The 16,198-nt window shown below is 42.8% G+C and overlaps 2 protein-coding genes across 2 annotated transcripts; one reads left to right on the forward strand and one right to left on the reverse strand.

Annotated features, from left to right (window-relative positions):
• Positions 1 to 819: 819 nt before the first annotated feature.
• On the reverse strand, positions 820 to 6,811 carry LOC147798717 (uncharacterized). Its single transcript, XM_087137585.1, has 4 exons — positions 6,566 to 6,811; positions 5,620 to 5,783; positions 5,205 to 5,352; positions 820 to 4,057 (listed from the first exon to the last, which is right to left on the reverse strand). Exons 1-4 carry the CDS (start codon positions 6,675 to 6,677, stop codon positions 3,561 to 3,563), a joined length of 921 nt encoding a protein of 306 aa, XP_086993711.1. The 5' UTR covers positions 6,678 to 6,811; the 3' UTR covers positions 820 to 3,560.
• A 1,818-nt stretch (positions 6,812 to 8,629) lies between these two features.
• On the forward strand, positions 8,630 to 15,542 carry LOC110974798 (scavenger receptor cysteine-rich type 1 protein M130-like). The gene is made up of 5 exons (XM_022226680.2): positions 8,630 to 8,822; positions 10,678 to 11,010; positions 11,211 to 11,549; positions 11,977 to 12,291; positions 13,758 to 15,542. Exons 1-5 carry the CDS (start codon positions 8,768 to 8,770, stop codon positions 13,937 to 13,939), a joined length of 1,224 nt encoding a protein of 407 aa, XP_022082372.2. The 5' UTR covers positions 8,630 to 8,767; the 3' UTR covers positions 13,940 to 15,542.
• The last annotated feature ends 656 nt before the right edge of the window (positions 15,543 to 16,198 follow it).

Below are 16,198 nucleotides of genomic sequence, written 5' to 3' on the forward strand. Positions count from 1 at the left end.
TATGCAGAAGTACCAAAATGTTTCCCCTGAGAAAAAGGAAGCTACAAACGAAAACGTGCACCACGAGAGAAAAACATAGGGGGCCGGTGAAAACGAGAATACGTTTGCCGCGTAAACAATACGACAAAGCCAGAAGATATCCCGTCCGTCACTCTGAACTCACCAGCGGCATGAGGTAACTGTCTTCGGGCGGTTTGTACTATGACTATAGTCATCGTGGTGCCGCATTATTTCCCTTGTCTCTGTGTCATGTCATAACAAGCCTCGGGAGAATAAATACACTGTGCCTCTTCCTTTGCTGACAGATTACACAAAATTAAAATAACCCAAGAGGAATTGTAGTTGTGCCCGTCAATAGCTGGGATGTCTTCACGCAACGGCATCTCAGGATGTCTTGTAAAGGCTCTGGCCCTTCGTGAGAGAAGAATAGAAGACAAGCTTGCCAGGAGCTACGAATTCAAGTCACCTCTTGGTTATTTTATTTAATGCAGGCCACAGAATTGTTAGACATCGACAAATGTGTCTTTTAAGACAAAGATAAATTGGTTAAAAAAACATTTGTTTCCCTTGTGCTTTCAATTGCTTATTCTGCTTAGATTTTTCTCCCATTTCTTTGTCATAATGAGGATTTCAAGCATTGACCTTAGATTTTGTTTCGTTTTTGCTCTCTTGTGATTTTTCTGGCAAAAGATGGAGTTTTGATATTTTAGGTTTAACACTAACTTCGTCGTTTGGGATAAGCTGAGGTTGTGTTTAAGATCATTAAACTGTCAGCGGAGAAAAAAATACGGGAGTTATGCACGATGGAAGACGTCAGATGCATTCAATTTTATATGCTAGTTACTGAGTATTCAAGATTATACTTTTCATCAGATTCTGTTTAGAGTTAGGAGAAAACGCATAGCGGCATAATAATAAAAAAAAATTCGGTGGACAAAATTGTGTGCTGGAAATCAATCTTTATTTATTCATTACATGCGTAGAGGAGACAGATCGGAGGAGGAGATTGTCTGGCGGAGGAAGTCGGTCCTTTCCACCCGAGAGGCATTCGGGAGGACAGGCAGCCCCTCTCGTCTGCGTCAACATGGGATATTCACCCGTCCCTCTACCGCGGAAATCAAGTCCCCGCCGCATTAAATACTAGGCCCCCTTGTCACAGTAGAATTTATACAGACTCCAGGCCGTAACATTTAGGAGAGTTGGATTTCTCATGAAAAAGGGCTCTTAATTTCAAAACTTTTTCAGTGACGGCCAAATATAAATTTGTAGTAACTCCGAACCGAAATTTACATAACGGACGAAATGAGATTTGAGGGAAAAGGGAATACGATATACCAAATTTCCTGCAAAGCAGAAATCTGCGAAACTGGATATTGCCCCAGCTGGATTCATGGAATATAGTAACCTTTCCCTCCGATGTAAATTTTAACTGACGAATGACATCTCTCTTTCGCATCATGTCCACTGGGATCTAATCGGCGACACAAGTCTCGGTTAAATGCAAGACATTTTTTGTCCTAACTTCTGCACAGCCCATCAATGCATATCAGGCATCACCCGGGCGTTCACGTCTAGATCTATTACAAAACCCTGACAAAGGGTTTGTTTGTGCCGGGAACGTTTTCGTGCACAAATCGCCGGAGAATTTGACAGAACCATAAGTGATCTCCTCGGCCGTCGCGTTCTTTGTCTTCAAGCTTGAATAGACGGAGTAAACGAACCGGAGTGGATAACCTACGAACCTCGCTACCACCAAAGCATTATGCCCGCGTATGACCATATCAGTCACGTTCAGGGACGTCAAACACGTGGAAAATTCCCGCGAATTTACAGACTCAAAAGGTGACTATATTATGTGTTAAGTTAACCAAAATCCTCGAAGTCTTCTTGCGGGGATGGGTTTAATATATAGTATGCCAAGAAGCCGTTTGTGGATCTGGTCTGTACTTCTTACAACTCGTTTTGATTGTTTTTCTCTTAGGACGAACCTCCATATTGATTTTTGTTCAAAAGACCCGAAAGGCAATAATAATATCGGTTTGGTTCGAACGAAAAAAAAAACCTGCATTCCACGAAACAAAATGTGGGAAGACCTATACGCTTGGTACATCTTGTATTCTGCGATATATATCGTTTCCTTCATCCGGGGTATCTGCTCAAGTAGAATGATTGGGTTTGGGAAGCAGATGAAAATGCCGTAAAATGGAGAACAAATCTGTGTTTCGGTTTGCACCACGAGAGACCTTCAACACGGGCCAATATTTGGGCAATGTCTTGGCTAGCGCAGTATAAATTTGACCGCGTTTGCTCGCCGCAAACACGTCCAGAACAAAATTATGGTGTTCATATGATATTGAAGTCCCCTCGTTTATCTACTCTCACACTCGCCTAACGATTTTTCCCTCTCTCGGGGCGGGCGTTGCGTTTCACCTGTAGTTGTTCAAGGCAACGCTTCAGCTTGTTTACCTTTCGGGACTTGCCAAGGTAATGTTTCCCTGGCTCAGCCGCAGCTGATGCTGACATTCACCGTCGGGCTGGGTAACGCAATAAAGCAGAAACGTGAGCCAGTGGCCACAACGCCGCGCGCCAAGCTAACTTGGCACCCGTTGGGCCCAGTTCATCTGGCGCATGTATCCCTCGCGGAATGTCTCGGAAAATTGAGGTTTCTGGATTCAATGTGTAAAGTAGGTCAATTGGTAAAGACGGGCTTTGAGATGATACAAGGTCATGTCCACGTGGATAGATTACATATCTAAGCCTAAATTGGATTAAGTGCGTATCAGATGGTTGTTTCTGATGTCGTCGAAATAACCCTTCATTGAAATGTCACGTCGAACCGGAAATGCTGCACAATTTGAAGCTTTTTATGCTGAAGCATAGAGTTTTATCTTGGTTTCATTTCAAACATTATGTCTAATCAATATGAAACGTACACGACGTTTTTAGAGAAATAACACAGCCTCCTCAAAAAAACACATTCAGAAAAATTATTGTTACGTTTTCATTTGAAAATACCAATTTTAAAACGATTAAGAATGACATCTACGACAACGGACACAGGCCATTGCCAACATTCTGAACGCTCCATACTTTTTACGGCCATAACATCCTCATCACTTCCAAACTTCAACACCGAATTAACTCGACTGGGATCCTGCCTCCTTCACCAGTACTGTTACTTCCCTCGCGCAGGCAAGGTGTAGGATTAGGCATGGTTACACAGTTGTTTGTATTATACAATTATCATAATAAATTACAATACTTAGGAATAAATAGGAACTCTCAGAAATAATCGACGAAAGAGGGCACTTTTCAACCTGTTTACAAGTTTGTGTTCTTTTACTGCTGCCAAATGATTTGTTCTAAAATAATGATAAACCACTAGGCCTACGTTTTTGAATTATGAGATGAAATTAAAACTTCATCGTATATGATACTGCAAAAAAGCAAAGTGTCAAAAACCTTTAGTACAGTGTGCTTTGATGCAGATATTAATTTTATGTGTAAAAAATGAATTTATGGAACATTATGCAAGAAACGCAAGACGGATGGCGTTTCGCTTAGTCAGATTCGATGTCCGTGTTGATAATGGCTCCATCAGCGACACGGTTGGTAACATTCGGTGCTCGCTCCGTGTTGGCCTTTACTCGACCCTCTTGTAATCGATTGTTCGGTTCATTTTCCTCGTTGGAAAACCCTTCATTGGAAACGCCACCTCTGTCGATAATGCGCTCGCTGTCAGCGCGCACCGCCATCGCTTCCTCGTACGGTGGCGGCGCGTCACCGATCTCCGAATAATCGGGTAGCTGCGGTATCGACAGCAGTGGGTACGGTGTAAACCCCTCGTTCGGGCCCGAATGCTCGATACTGACGCACGATTCTCTCCTCTCTCGGCGTCGGGGATCGGTGGTATCGCAGGAGCGCAGGTTCGAGCGGGCTCTCCGCCGACTTCGATTCTTCACTGCGATCCAAAGGCAAGACGTCACCGCCATCAGTATGAAAATGGCAATAAGTGAGATGGCTACAACGTAGACTGGCGCCAGGACTACACTTTCATCTGTGTAAAACAAATCGAGGTGTTTGCGTCACAAGTACGACAAAAGAGGTGGACCTTTAATAAGGTCAACCAATAAGGGATGGCAAACAGTTTCATGTATAAATATAAGGCTGTGCAGAAAGTTGTGAACTAAAATGTATCTGAGAAATTCTACCACCTGGAACTTTAGGTTTTGAACAAACTTCAGCAGTGCAAAACGTATACAGAGCACGGTGCAGACTGGACAAGATTGAATGATCATCAATCGATTTGAGTACGGTATCTCCTTCTTAAAAACTGTTTACATCGGTTGAGGTTTCAACAGAAATGTTGACCGTTTCCCACCGACTTAAAAATACTCGGAGTTAGGGTGCTCGTGCATCGAGCACATCCCCAGGGGAATTTTTAACCAAAACAGATCCAGCCGCATCACAATCCAGGGGACGAGGTATTCTGTGACAGGCGAGAGCGCCATTTATACAGCGCGTTTCAGTGACGGGACTCGGGTCGAATAAACCCCGCTGGAAAGGCGCGCAACACCAGACTAAGCCTCAAGGTCTAACGACCTTGATATCGACTGCACTCGACGTGTAAAGTGACAGCAGGGCCTGCGTCATGAGCCTCTCTCGAGCGGCTAGGTCAAAGCCTCAATGAGCAACGAGTATAGCCGAGCAGTGAGTGATACATGAAACCGTCGCCCGAAAGCGCCCTGTCTGATCCCTGTGCGTCCAGTAAATGCAATAAAAATGACACACAGTTTATGCCATAGTTCAAGAATCAAACAATCAACAAGAATCAAACAATCAAGCATATACATGAATATTTTCAACAAGCAAACTGACACTTTGTATATCACAAGGCAATAATAATTCTCGTCTTCACAAAAATAAATTTATTTTTCTTTGCATTCAGTGGAATGGAGTCAGATGAGCGATAACTGGAATCAGATATTTCGCACTAGGTGCTTCGGTGGACAGTTCCTGCGTAGACCTCTTGCTTGGAGCCATAACTGAGGGCAATTTTGGAATGTATATTCAGGGACAATGAAAGTAAACAGGAACTATTCGTCCAAGTCTCACAGGAGCAAAGATCCATCCTCAGCAAGGGGGCGCTCTGTACAAGCCCTCTATTGACGATGCATGTGTATGTATGTTGATAGTTCACGTACCAAAACAGACCACGCCAACATCGTCCTCGTGTGTGCAGTCGGTGACTTTCCACGCAGAGTGGTAGCATTCTACAAGACGCTTTTCAGATCCCCAGCAGTAAATACGATCGAGCATCACCGGGCCACTGCCCGGGCCAAAGTAGGAGCCCTAATTGGGTTAGGAGGTAAATTTAAATTGTAAACATCAGTCAGGGTAGTATCAAACTGGACGCGTGGTGCTTCCAATGGGTCACCACCTGCACAAAAGTACTTGGATTGAGCTCAGATAGTCTAGTCCGAGTTCAATATACTTTTCCACTGACAGATATCATCTCTAGATTTTTTGTCACCATTTGACCACATCAACTAATTCTACAGGCAACCGTCATTCAAATTGATGCATGTCGAGAGAAAGCAATTAATGAACTGTACTTACGCTGGTGTATTCCAAGGCGTATTGGTAACCCATCTGACGACAAGCCACGTTGGCCTCCGAAGGACCAAAATCATCGTCACAAATTGTTCCCCAATCGCCGTCATGGTATATTTCCAGGCGCCCCTGGTACGGAACGGAGCTACCCCCAAAACGCAAATCGCCATCTGTTTTATAAATTCGCAGAAATTTAATTGCAATGAAAATCGTTAAAAACGCAATGAAAACCTCTCATTTATCATTTCAAAGAATGTAGCGTCATACGGTTTTCCTTGGTCGAAGTGTGTAGCCCATTTCAAACTGCTTTCTGTGTTCTCTTAAAGGGGATGGGCCGTGCTGGGAAGATTTCTTGTAAAACATGCATGAAAATATAAAACAAACATATATATAACAAGAAAACACATCTGCATAATTTCACAATGCGTGGAAGTATGTTAAAAATTATACTTTGCACGACCCTATTTCACTCCCTTCTGGGAGCAAAAGCTAAACAACAGCCGTCGGGTACCGAAAGTTGTCTGAAGAAATTCCCAAGAATCGTGACGTCATAGGACGGAGTCCTTTATCCGGCAACTGTTTACTGTTACGCCACGACGCGTCGACGTGTACGTAATGTACATGCACATGCAGTAGCGTGTGCCAAAATTTTAAATCTCGTGCAATGGTCGAATAAAACCATAAACCTTTCTTTCATTATTGTAAGCATCATTTCTGCCCAAATTAGTGAATATCTTAACCTGTTTGTATAATAGTACATAGTAAATATAATGATTTAATGATGGACCAGTAATTTTCCAAAGAGTTGAATGGCATCGTCAGAAAATGTACCGCCTATGAATCTGATACAGTAGGCCCCTCACCATTCCTGTACACGTTTTCAAAATGGCGGACACTCGGTATGAATCCAAGCCTTTGCAATCTTACATTGATCACACATAAAACCACCTACCTGACGTTGCCTGCGACTCTGGTATAAATGAATATATCATAGGAATAAGGACGATCAGTATGGTTCCCAGTGCGTCTTTATGACCATGGTGAAACTCCAATAGCTCGGTCATATTTTTCGTTATTTAGAATACCTTTAATAAGAACGAAGACTGCATGTGTCCATTCAATATAACTCGCGAAATGACCTCTCAAACTGATGACAAACCACCGTACTTTAGTCCACAAAAAATATTTCGAGGGCTTAAACGATACTTTTATGTAATCTTGTGCCCGCCGGACCCGACATTGCATGCATATTGTAATCCACAAAGTAAATGATGTGATAACTTATCATAATCATCTTATCAGTGTGGGTCCGGTATTAAAAAAACTTGTCTTAGTGACTTGCATAATCTCGGAAAAAAATAGGGAGAAAACCGCTTTTGATCTATGAGGAAATCCGTGTAATTAATGATTTCAGCCACAACTTTTGGACACGGCTTAGCTGTATGATGCAAACGGTTGTACGACTGTTTTGATGAGTTTACAGTTGCTGTTGACAGCACGCACTGCAGGCCAACGTAGACATGTCAGCCGGCAATCAGCTCTCTGTGAAAAATGGCCGTAATACTGAAGCGAAAGCAAGATTGCCCTTGCAACACACAGACTCTCTTTCAGGTTTAAGTTAGGTTAACCAGTGGCCAGAGCTTTGGTTTACAGCCCCTAGTTTTAACCCAATCGTGAAATGGTACTGCAATTGTTTCACGAAATATTAACATTACAACATAAACGCAGGTCAAGTCCCATTATCTTAAAAGTGATTAACACAAACATGCAAACTCCGTATGGCGTTTGCGACCTGCGTTATTCTAAACAGATGCAAAGCAAGATAACGTCCAGAACACGTTTCCCCCCCCCAAATAATTTGGAATGTACCTGCTCACTTCATGGATTTTATTCTCAAGAATAGACTAACGGAAAATGGACCAAGAAATCAACCAAATATGTATGATATATCATTTTCAGTCACTGCGACGGGCGTTATGTCGTATTGCAAGGACAGGGGGCACCGAGATGATAGTCTGGGTACCAGACCCGATGACTCCGACTATGCTTGTCGAATCAAGGGTCCAGTATCATCCATTGTCAACTTGACCAGAACTGGAGGAATTCCTCCAGTTTCCGAAAATAGCCGAAATATTCTGAACTCGTTCCGTCCACATTCGGCAAGCATCGTTGGTGTTCGGGTATTTCCGGCCGTGTCTGTATGCATCATGAGATTTTCTATTGCTTGTTGCCCACATGCAACACGATGTTGCTCCCTTCCTACGCCTTTTTTGAGTTGCATGTTTTTAAAGCGACTGTCAACGTTAAAACAGTCTGTATGTAGACCGAAGGCTTTCCTTGTGGCCCTTGACATGTTGCGTCATGATCTATTTACATCCGTGGGTGATACCTAACCTAAGATTTTATCAGGAGACGTCAGGGAATCTTTGGTTAGGGAACCAGACTAACAAGACGACACTGCTGCGCTGGTTTCATGCATACTCACGCACACGTGCTAAAACGTGACGCATGCGCGCATTCAGGCAAGTCGCAGCACCCTATTGGTTGAAAAGGCATGTGTTTACCACATGTCCCTGAGCGCAGACCCACTGCATGCAGTTTGAGCCTCAAGCTAGACTAAAAGAGGGTGCAATATTTTCATAGCAACAGAGGCTCCTTTGGTCGGAACTTAACTTTGCTGGTTCGCTAAAGACAAGGAAATGCACGCGTTACGGTCGCATCGTTGCCAGCCAAATTAAAAAAATTCCCATCCAATATGGCTCTTTTCAACCGATGAGGGAGCGCTTCTGCTCAAGGCGGATAGTTCTACTGCTCTGAAGTCCCGATCATTCCATGGGACATTCTGGTTCATGTCTCATTTTTTTCAAATCAACGTAGTATTTCGTAAAATTGTAGGTGAACGATTTTGCCTGTTTGCTTGCCTATTTATAACGCGGCTCACACGTGGCCTTGCACTGTTATTTACCGGTCTGTTCGTGCGCGTATGCAACGTCCTTTGTGGAGAGGCGTGGACTTTGATAACAAGAAAACGAACTTTGCGAAACAGGCCAACAATCTCGTTTGGGCGGCAAAGTTGGGCACAGTCGAAAGACTTATTCTTAACAGACGTCTCCAATCCTTGGTGATTAATCCCCGTAATCGAAAGTTAATCAAGATGATTCATCGAATTCTGATTGTATTTTCTCTGCTTGGGACGGCGTGGGCCGCAGGTGAGTGTTCTAATTGATGCCGATCGGTAGTCAATGGGTTATTATTGGATTGTGCTATGTATAGCGAAATCCACGCGTTTAGATTATAGACTGGGCCTTGCCATTGTGTAGCTCTTCGTAAGTTGACTGTAAATAATTTAGAACTCAACATGCAGACATTACAATCAAGACGGAGAAATGGTCAACTACGCCTAATGGGTCATGATTTGTAAGTACATGCGTACAATAAGTTTGTGGCCTAAATTAACAAATAAAGAAGAAACGGGTCTATTTGTTACGAGTGACGTACTTTAAAGAAACTCGCTGTTGACACGCTATTTCATAAATATTGGAATCTTTGATGTATTTTATGTAAGATTTACGATCAGACACGGGTAACATCTCTTGATTGTCTTTTAATCAGATGAGTGTGATTTGTGTACCGCTTTGAAATTATGATTTTCTTCAGAAAATCCAGCACAAATCCCCAAAACCGAAACTGGGAAGGCATGGGCTTTCCCGCCTTTGAAACTGACTCTCTGAAATTGACCCCTTCGGAAATACAACACGATTTTTTTCTTTGAGCAGCAAATAATCGTTGTCTGTTCAATTGACTTTTGGTCACCTTATGTAAATATCCGTCTCGAAATTTACAACATTGGGCATGTTGTGCGTGTTTGCACGCTCCTTGGACTTCGTCGTTTAGTTGTTTAGTTTGTCTTCAAAGTGTCTGTAGAGACTAGGGCAGATTTGCTGGTTTAATACAAATGCTGATCCGAGAGGCCAAAGGTCATCCTGTAAAGAAGCCCCCATTTTTTTCTCATGGCAAGACAAGAAGAAAATAAAAGGCGATTTGGTGGGTCTTTTCAATTTCCCTTCCTCCCAAAGGCGTTTAAAAAGCCTTCAAAACAGCCTTACCCTTCAGAAAGGCTATAAACGGTTAAATGAAAAACATTTCCACAATTTTGGTACCCCATAATTAGTCTCCCCCTCAAAAATGTGTCTCTGCTTCCGCTCTTAGTTAAATGTTGTTCGAATCACGTTGTTAGAACCCCAATGGCATCGTGATACACAACACGTGTGCCGCAATTATCGGTGTGCGGCTTGTCTTGGACTAGTTGGAGGTGATGCTGACTTTCAGTCAGAAGTCTTTCTAGTTTACTTTCTAGTTTAAATGCGGGGTTGTCGTCCAGAGACCATTAAAGCATACGTTATGTAGGGTAAAGTTTACAGTGCAGAATGCAAGGTCTGAGCCTATCAAGTCTGGTGATCTGTGCAAAATCTCCAAAGCGCCCTCAATGCCCAAGGCTGTGACTTGACCGTAGTCGATTACGTGTGTCTGTACCTTATGTAAGATCAGCGATATAAAAGTAATTATGTATTCACAATAAAAAACCTCTTTAACGAGCGCTAAAGAAAAGTAAAATACACCCTGTCTTAGTATTTTGTAAAGTTAATATCGACCACAGTGGGAAAAATTACCTTTAGCTTTAAATTAAAACTAAACGTTTTGCTCTGTCTCAGGGAGAAAGGTCTCATTATAATTTCTCCTTTTCTGAGTATCAGTCTACGTGTAATTATTTCATCAATTGCTGGTAAGTATAAATATTATATTGAATTAAGTATGATTAATTTAAACCCTTCAACTTTTGTCCATGAGTAGTATTGTAATTTTCCATGACTTGTGCGTGGACTGGGTTATGTCTTAAAATACCCGGAAAGGTCTCAGGCTTTCGAGGCTTTAAAAATGTGGTAGACTTTTCGTGCCACAATTACCTCTTATTGAAAATGAGTATATGAAAACTAGCAACTGAAGTCACATTTTATAGTTGTTAAGTTGCTCAAAGGAGCCTTTTTAAAAATTTTGTATCGACAGATGGCGATCTGACACTAGTGGGTGGCAGCGACGCCGACAGCGGCATGGTCTACATCGAGTTCGGCGGCCAGCAGGGCGCCGTGTGCAACGACGGCTTCGACGTCTACGCCGCCGACGTGGTCTGTAAGCAGACTCTCGGAAGCACCTCCAAAGCCACGGCTCGCTTCCCGCCGACGTCAGGCAGCGGGCTCCAGGTGTTCCTGGACCAGGTGGAGTGCCGGGGAGACGAGTCGGCACTGATGGGCTGCGTCCACGGCAAGCTGGGCGACTCAGGGAAATGTACCGTTGAAAACAGCGCCGGGGTGATCTGTTGGAACCCCGATGACTTCCCATGTGAGAATGCTCCCGAAGATTATAATACTTTTTTTGTCCACATTATCAAATTTGTCATTTTCCGAAGATCATAGTGTTTTATTGAAAATAGTAGAAAGAAATGGCCATACTTGTTTGCCGACCATAGGAATCTGTACTAAGCCTTGTCTGGTTCCCACCTGGTTAACAAAGCCTTAAATGTTCGCCGGTTTTCTCCCCAGCTTATGCCAAAAACCACGGTATTTTTCGCCTGAGCGGGGGCCCGGTGTCCACAGCGGGTCGCGTGGAGGTGTTTTTCAACGGCTCTTGGGGTTCTATCTGCGACGAGCAATGGGATGTTGAGGATGCAGACGTGCTGTGCAAACAGCTCGGTTGCGACGCAGCCGTCAAGGCCTCCTCGGGATCCAGATACGGTCCTGGGGTCCTCGATATCAAACTGAGCGAGGTCCAGTGTGACGGAACCGAGGACGACATGATCAAATGTCGGTATGTTGTACTCGAGCGGGGAATGAACACGACATGCACGCACGAAAGGGAGGCAGGGACTAACTGTGACTGCGGTAGGTAGATGACGAGGTGTTCCAGTAAAATCATGGCCTTCTTTACGAGTCGGCTTGAATTGACATCCATGTATAATAGTTCGAGAAACTCCATATTTGTGCCAACAAAGATTAGGCAGATATGGCTGATTGTTAATGCTCTTGTATTTTAGGATTATAGAAAAAATCTGTCATCTTTATTATTTTAATAAAAATAATATTCAAAGAGAGGCTGAATATTGTGTTAAATTGGGTTAAATAGGATCTTTCCCAGTTTAGACTACCGGATGAACAAATTGGATTCGGAAACCGTGGTGTGCAGCTCATAAATACAAACCCGAGAACCTTCACAAATCAGTGAAGGAACTGTTGATGTTTCTGTGTCAGATGGGAAGATGATAAAACAAAATGAAGAGTCTGTATTCGTTCCCTAAATGTCGGCTTTTAGGAGTGATAGTTACCATCGGCGACGGGCAAGCAGGACGAGGGCTTCTGAAGGTCAGGCTCATAGGTAGCCAGGAGTCCGAGGGAACCCTCTGCTTCGACAGTTTCGATTTACGGGTGGCCGATGTGGCGTGCCGCGAGGCAGGCTTCCCTGGTGCCCTGTCGTTTTCAGAAGCCGAGGCCAGCACGGGACCGATGCTGGCAACCTCGTTCTCATGCACTGGGTCGGAGATTTCACTCAAGGCCTGTGTCGCAACGGCTTTCAACACTTCCCAGTGCCCTGAGGGGAAGGAGGTTGAACTCGTGTGCCAATCAAAAGGTACGTATAATGTTGCAATTTTTACATCATGGGTGTATTGGTTGTATGGGAATATTGAAGGCAAGGCAACACATCTTACAGTACAATAATTGTTGAAAGACTAACATATCCAAAGCGCAGGTTGTCGGTATAGTCCCAATGGAACAGTCTGAGCCAGATGATTACCCCCTTGACGCCGTCAAAGGGTTCAGACTTAGGCTGCATCCGAATCTGTTGTCTAGAGCTAGGTCTAGGTCTTCACTCCATTGAAAGTACGTGGAGACACGCAGACAATAGACCTAGCCCTAGCTCTGGAAGCCCATTTCGGACACGGCCAGAGTTGTGATAAAAGTATCTGATCTCACCAAGGGCCGATCACGAGTTTAACAGTCGCAAACCAGCCAATGTTATTGCAACTCGGTCTCCAGTCAAGTCTCATTTCAAGTCGTCACAGTATAATGCATCAACTGTAACAGATGCTTTCCTTTTTAAACTTTTGGTCAGACTAGAGTTTCTCCCTCCGAATTTTGACCATACATCCAGTAGAGGTTGAAAGTTGACCCCTGGTGGCGCGCTTTTGGAACCCTCAGATAGTAAAAACAACGTTTTACAATTTGTTTTTTCGTTTGGCTGCTTCCTGAAACATCACATTGGGAAAAGGCCTTTGTAAAATATTTGCTAGCAAATAGATTCATAGAAACTGACAAATTTCCTAACCCGAAAGAGAAATATCCTGCCAAAAATTGACCTCTTTCTTCCGAAACTCTAAAATACACATGAAGAACAGTGCAGTTCGGCGGTTTCGTACGCAGATAAACAGACACGAAATTGTATTTTATGGTAGCCTTACGGTAAGAGTTAAAATATCAACAGATCAAATTATTTTAAGGATTTTACTATTTAAAAAAAACTGAATGAATAATCTGTGTTTACGGAAGATTCTGAAGTTATATGTCTAACTATTACTGACAAGAACGGTGCCAGGTCAACTCGACCAATTCTAGAACCCATCGACTTTAGGTATGTAAATCTTTTCAATGTTGTACATTTTCAATTCGTTTTCACATAAACACATGAAGTGAAAACAAAAGTGGACGAACAGCAAGGAAACCTTGGAACTATATTGCTAAAAGCGAAAAGTCGTTCAGGAAATTCATTTTTTACCCATCTGCAGGCTACGATTCCAAAATATTGCTAGAGGAGCACAAAATTTCGACATCACTGTTTCTTGTGGTTCAGTTTGGAATAATTCTTCCCAAAATTATAGAACTTTATAATTATTGGACAGCCCATAAAAAATCCTCATAGGCGGACCGCGCGAGGGTTCCCGGATCTCGCCGCGTGACCTTTTACTTTCAGGCTCTATTTGACTGGTTCCAACTCATCCTGGCACTGGTGCTGGCAATAGATGGCGTCATTACTTTTAGCCAGGTTTGCATTTGGTATCACAATATTTCTCAATCGCCTTTCCCGGATTATCTTCACAGAGGGCGTGAAGCCGACCGGGGCTACAGTCACGACGGGAGCTCCGGAGCAGGGCGGTCTGAGCACCGGAGCTATAGTCGGTATCGTCATCGGTTGCTTGCTTGCAGTTGTCCTCATTGTGCTAATTTTGTTCTGCTGGTTGAGGAACAAGGGAGATGCATCTGGTGGATCGGCCCCGATTTAATTCTTCGGTGGCCACACTCTGACCTTCAAAAAACCTTTACTTGAAAGCTAGATTATTTTGCTTTTGCACATTTAGCTTTTGCAAATGCACTGGAAAATGTTGTGGGAAAATATATCCCAGTAAAATTTGCCACTTAATTAAAGTCTGCTCGCTGAATTGTAGGACAGGAATTTTGATTGCAAGAAACTCCACAAAGGGTTGATCTTTTTAATTACAACAGAAAATGCAAAAAAAATGAATGCAAGACTGGGAGGAAATGGCCGCTTTGAAGTGGTACTCTGTTTTGATTCTGTTTCCTTCGAGTTCCAAGACATTTTTTCTGTTACAAGCGACATTCTAATCATCTTCGAGTTAGTGTGTGAGACAGCTAAAAACTCGGCAGCGGAAACTGCTGGGGGTTGACCTCCGTGAACAAGCTACACAGCGCCATCTACCGTTTCAGCTCGTGCACAGCAGTCCTAGTCGTTAGTAGGGCACGTCACTCTCGTCTTTTGCCGATCTTGCTTCATCCGTTTGATACCAACATCGGTGAAAAGTAACTTGCAGGCTGCTGACATGCCGGCCATTCTTTATAAAGCTTATTATGTGGGTGCAATTTGTTGCCATGTCACGTGATCAGAAAAGATATTTCTTTTGGTAAAGCATACAACAAATTGTCCTTACATTTCTGCCGATTTGCTCATTGGTTAGTTACAGACTTCACTGTCACCATATGTTCTAAATGTTTAAACAAAATTTTTACCAACATTTTGAATAATTAATCGATGATTATACTGTAACAAGAGAGACTTCGAAAAAAAGATACATATTAAATGGAGCCTGTGATGATAAACATTTCTAAACGAAAACATCCTTCAAAATAACATAGATTCAAATTTATTTTAACCCTTTTTAATTTGAAGTACATTTCCATAAGAGCAAGAAATCAAACTAAGATAACGTAGATTCATAAACTTGTATCTAATAAAAGTGAAACTCGAGTTCGCATATGCCTCTCAAGCTCTAAACAGCGCCCTCACTCACGCCCAAGAAGAACGCGTTTCCCCTCGCGACGCTCGCGTCACGAATTGCCTTCTGATCAAGATCCGCAGGCCATTTTGTTTATTATGAGATAAAATCTAGTTCACACAACTGAGGATCTTTGTACGCTAACCTGCCTATCCGAAACATTGCTTTCCTCTTCGAATTTCCTCTTGTTATGAAATGGCCCTCATAAAATTGTTGCCGCATCGTGTTGTATTTTGATACACATATCGGCGTTAGTCAATTTGGCGTTAGTCAGAAGGAAATCATGAAAGACTACACCGTATCAGTCAGAAAGAAGCTATTTGGTAATTAATACTAGGACCAAAATAAGGTGTGTGCAATGTTTGAAGTAAGTGTGCTTAAATACACATACTTCAAGTGTGTATCCAACATGTACATGTATATGGTTACGCCCTCAATATACCAGCAGCTTCAGGTTAAGAGTGTCTTTTGATTGAAAAGCGTACATTCATTCCATATATCATTACAGTTCGGGGCAAAGTTCATCGTAGTCGCCTTTGTTTTTTAATGTTTTAAACATGCAAGCAATAAAACTTTATCCCGGCCTTTTCAACGAGTTGATATAACTCGTGCTATTCATTATTTTGGTTTTGTACGGTTTTAAAATGACCATTTTAGTTTAACTACGGTTTCAAAGCGTATCTCGGAAGGATTTCTTTTAAGGGAAATTACTCTTAGGGTTATCAACCTCAAAGTTGCTAATCGTCAGCAACAAGTGAATGACTCATTAGTTCGTTGTATCCGTTTATGAGTACATTTGCTATTACAGACCATAACCCATACATTTGCACAGGTTGGTTTGGGCTCTTGGTGATTGGCTGTGCAGTTGCTATGTGTGACGTATATCGATTCACGTGAGATTTGAAGGTTATATCCACCGCACAGCTGGCGTCCGTTCGACACGTGATGTCATTCCTTATGTTTACTGAAGTGTACGGTAATCAATACGGTCCATTGCATGGGACGTGTCGACGAATTAGAAACATATTTTCTATTTTAATTACCGTGCCTACATTATAACAAATGGACTGCACTGAATGCCGTGCGCCAATGTGTATCTCTTCGTGAAAACGGCATACACGGTGCACGCTTTTGTCATTGCACGGGCCCAGTGTAAAATTGTTACATTTCTATACATTTCCAGAGAAAAATTGGTCTCTTCGTGAAAACTGCAAGACGAGTCTTGCCCTTTTTGCCAATCTATGAACGACA

Source organism: Acanthaster planci, linkage group LG06, assembly GCF_054643075.1.
Source record: "Acanthaster planci isolate LZ-2023a linkage group LG06, COTS_SCS, whole genome shotgun sequence".
Lineage (NCBI taxonomy): Eukaryota > Metazoa > Echinodermata > Asteroidea > Valvatida > Acanthasteridae > Acanthaster > Acanthaster planci.

Excerpts from the sequence above, each read along its gene's own strand:
- LOC147798717 (XM_087137585.1), bottom strand. The coding sequence starts at position 6,677 with ATGACCGAGCTATTGGAGTTTCACCATGGTCATAAAGACGCACTGGGA. Across the intron at positions 5,784-6,565 it reads AGAGTCGCAGGCAACGTCAG|ATGGCGATTTGCGTTTTGGG; the intron begins GTAGGTGGTTTT and ends TTTATAAAACAG. Across the intron at positions 4,058-5,204 it reads TGTTGGCGTGGTCTGTTTTG|ATGAAAGTGTAGTCCTGGCG; the intron begins GTACGTGAACTA and ends TGTTTTACACAG.
- LOC110974798 (XM_022226680.2), top strand. The coding sequence starts at position 8,768 with ATGATTCATCGAATTCTGATTGTATTTTCTCTGCTTGGGACGGCGTGG. Across the intron at positions 8,823-10,677 it reads TGGGACGGCGTGGGCCGCAG|ATGGCGATCTGACACTAGTG; the intron begins GTGAGTGTTCTA and ends TTGTATCGACAG. Across the intron at positions 11,011-11,210 it reads GAACCCCGATGACTTCCCAT|CTTATGCCAAAAACCACGGT; the intron begins GTGAGAATGCTC and ends TTTTCTCCCCAG.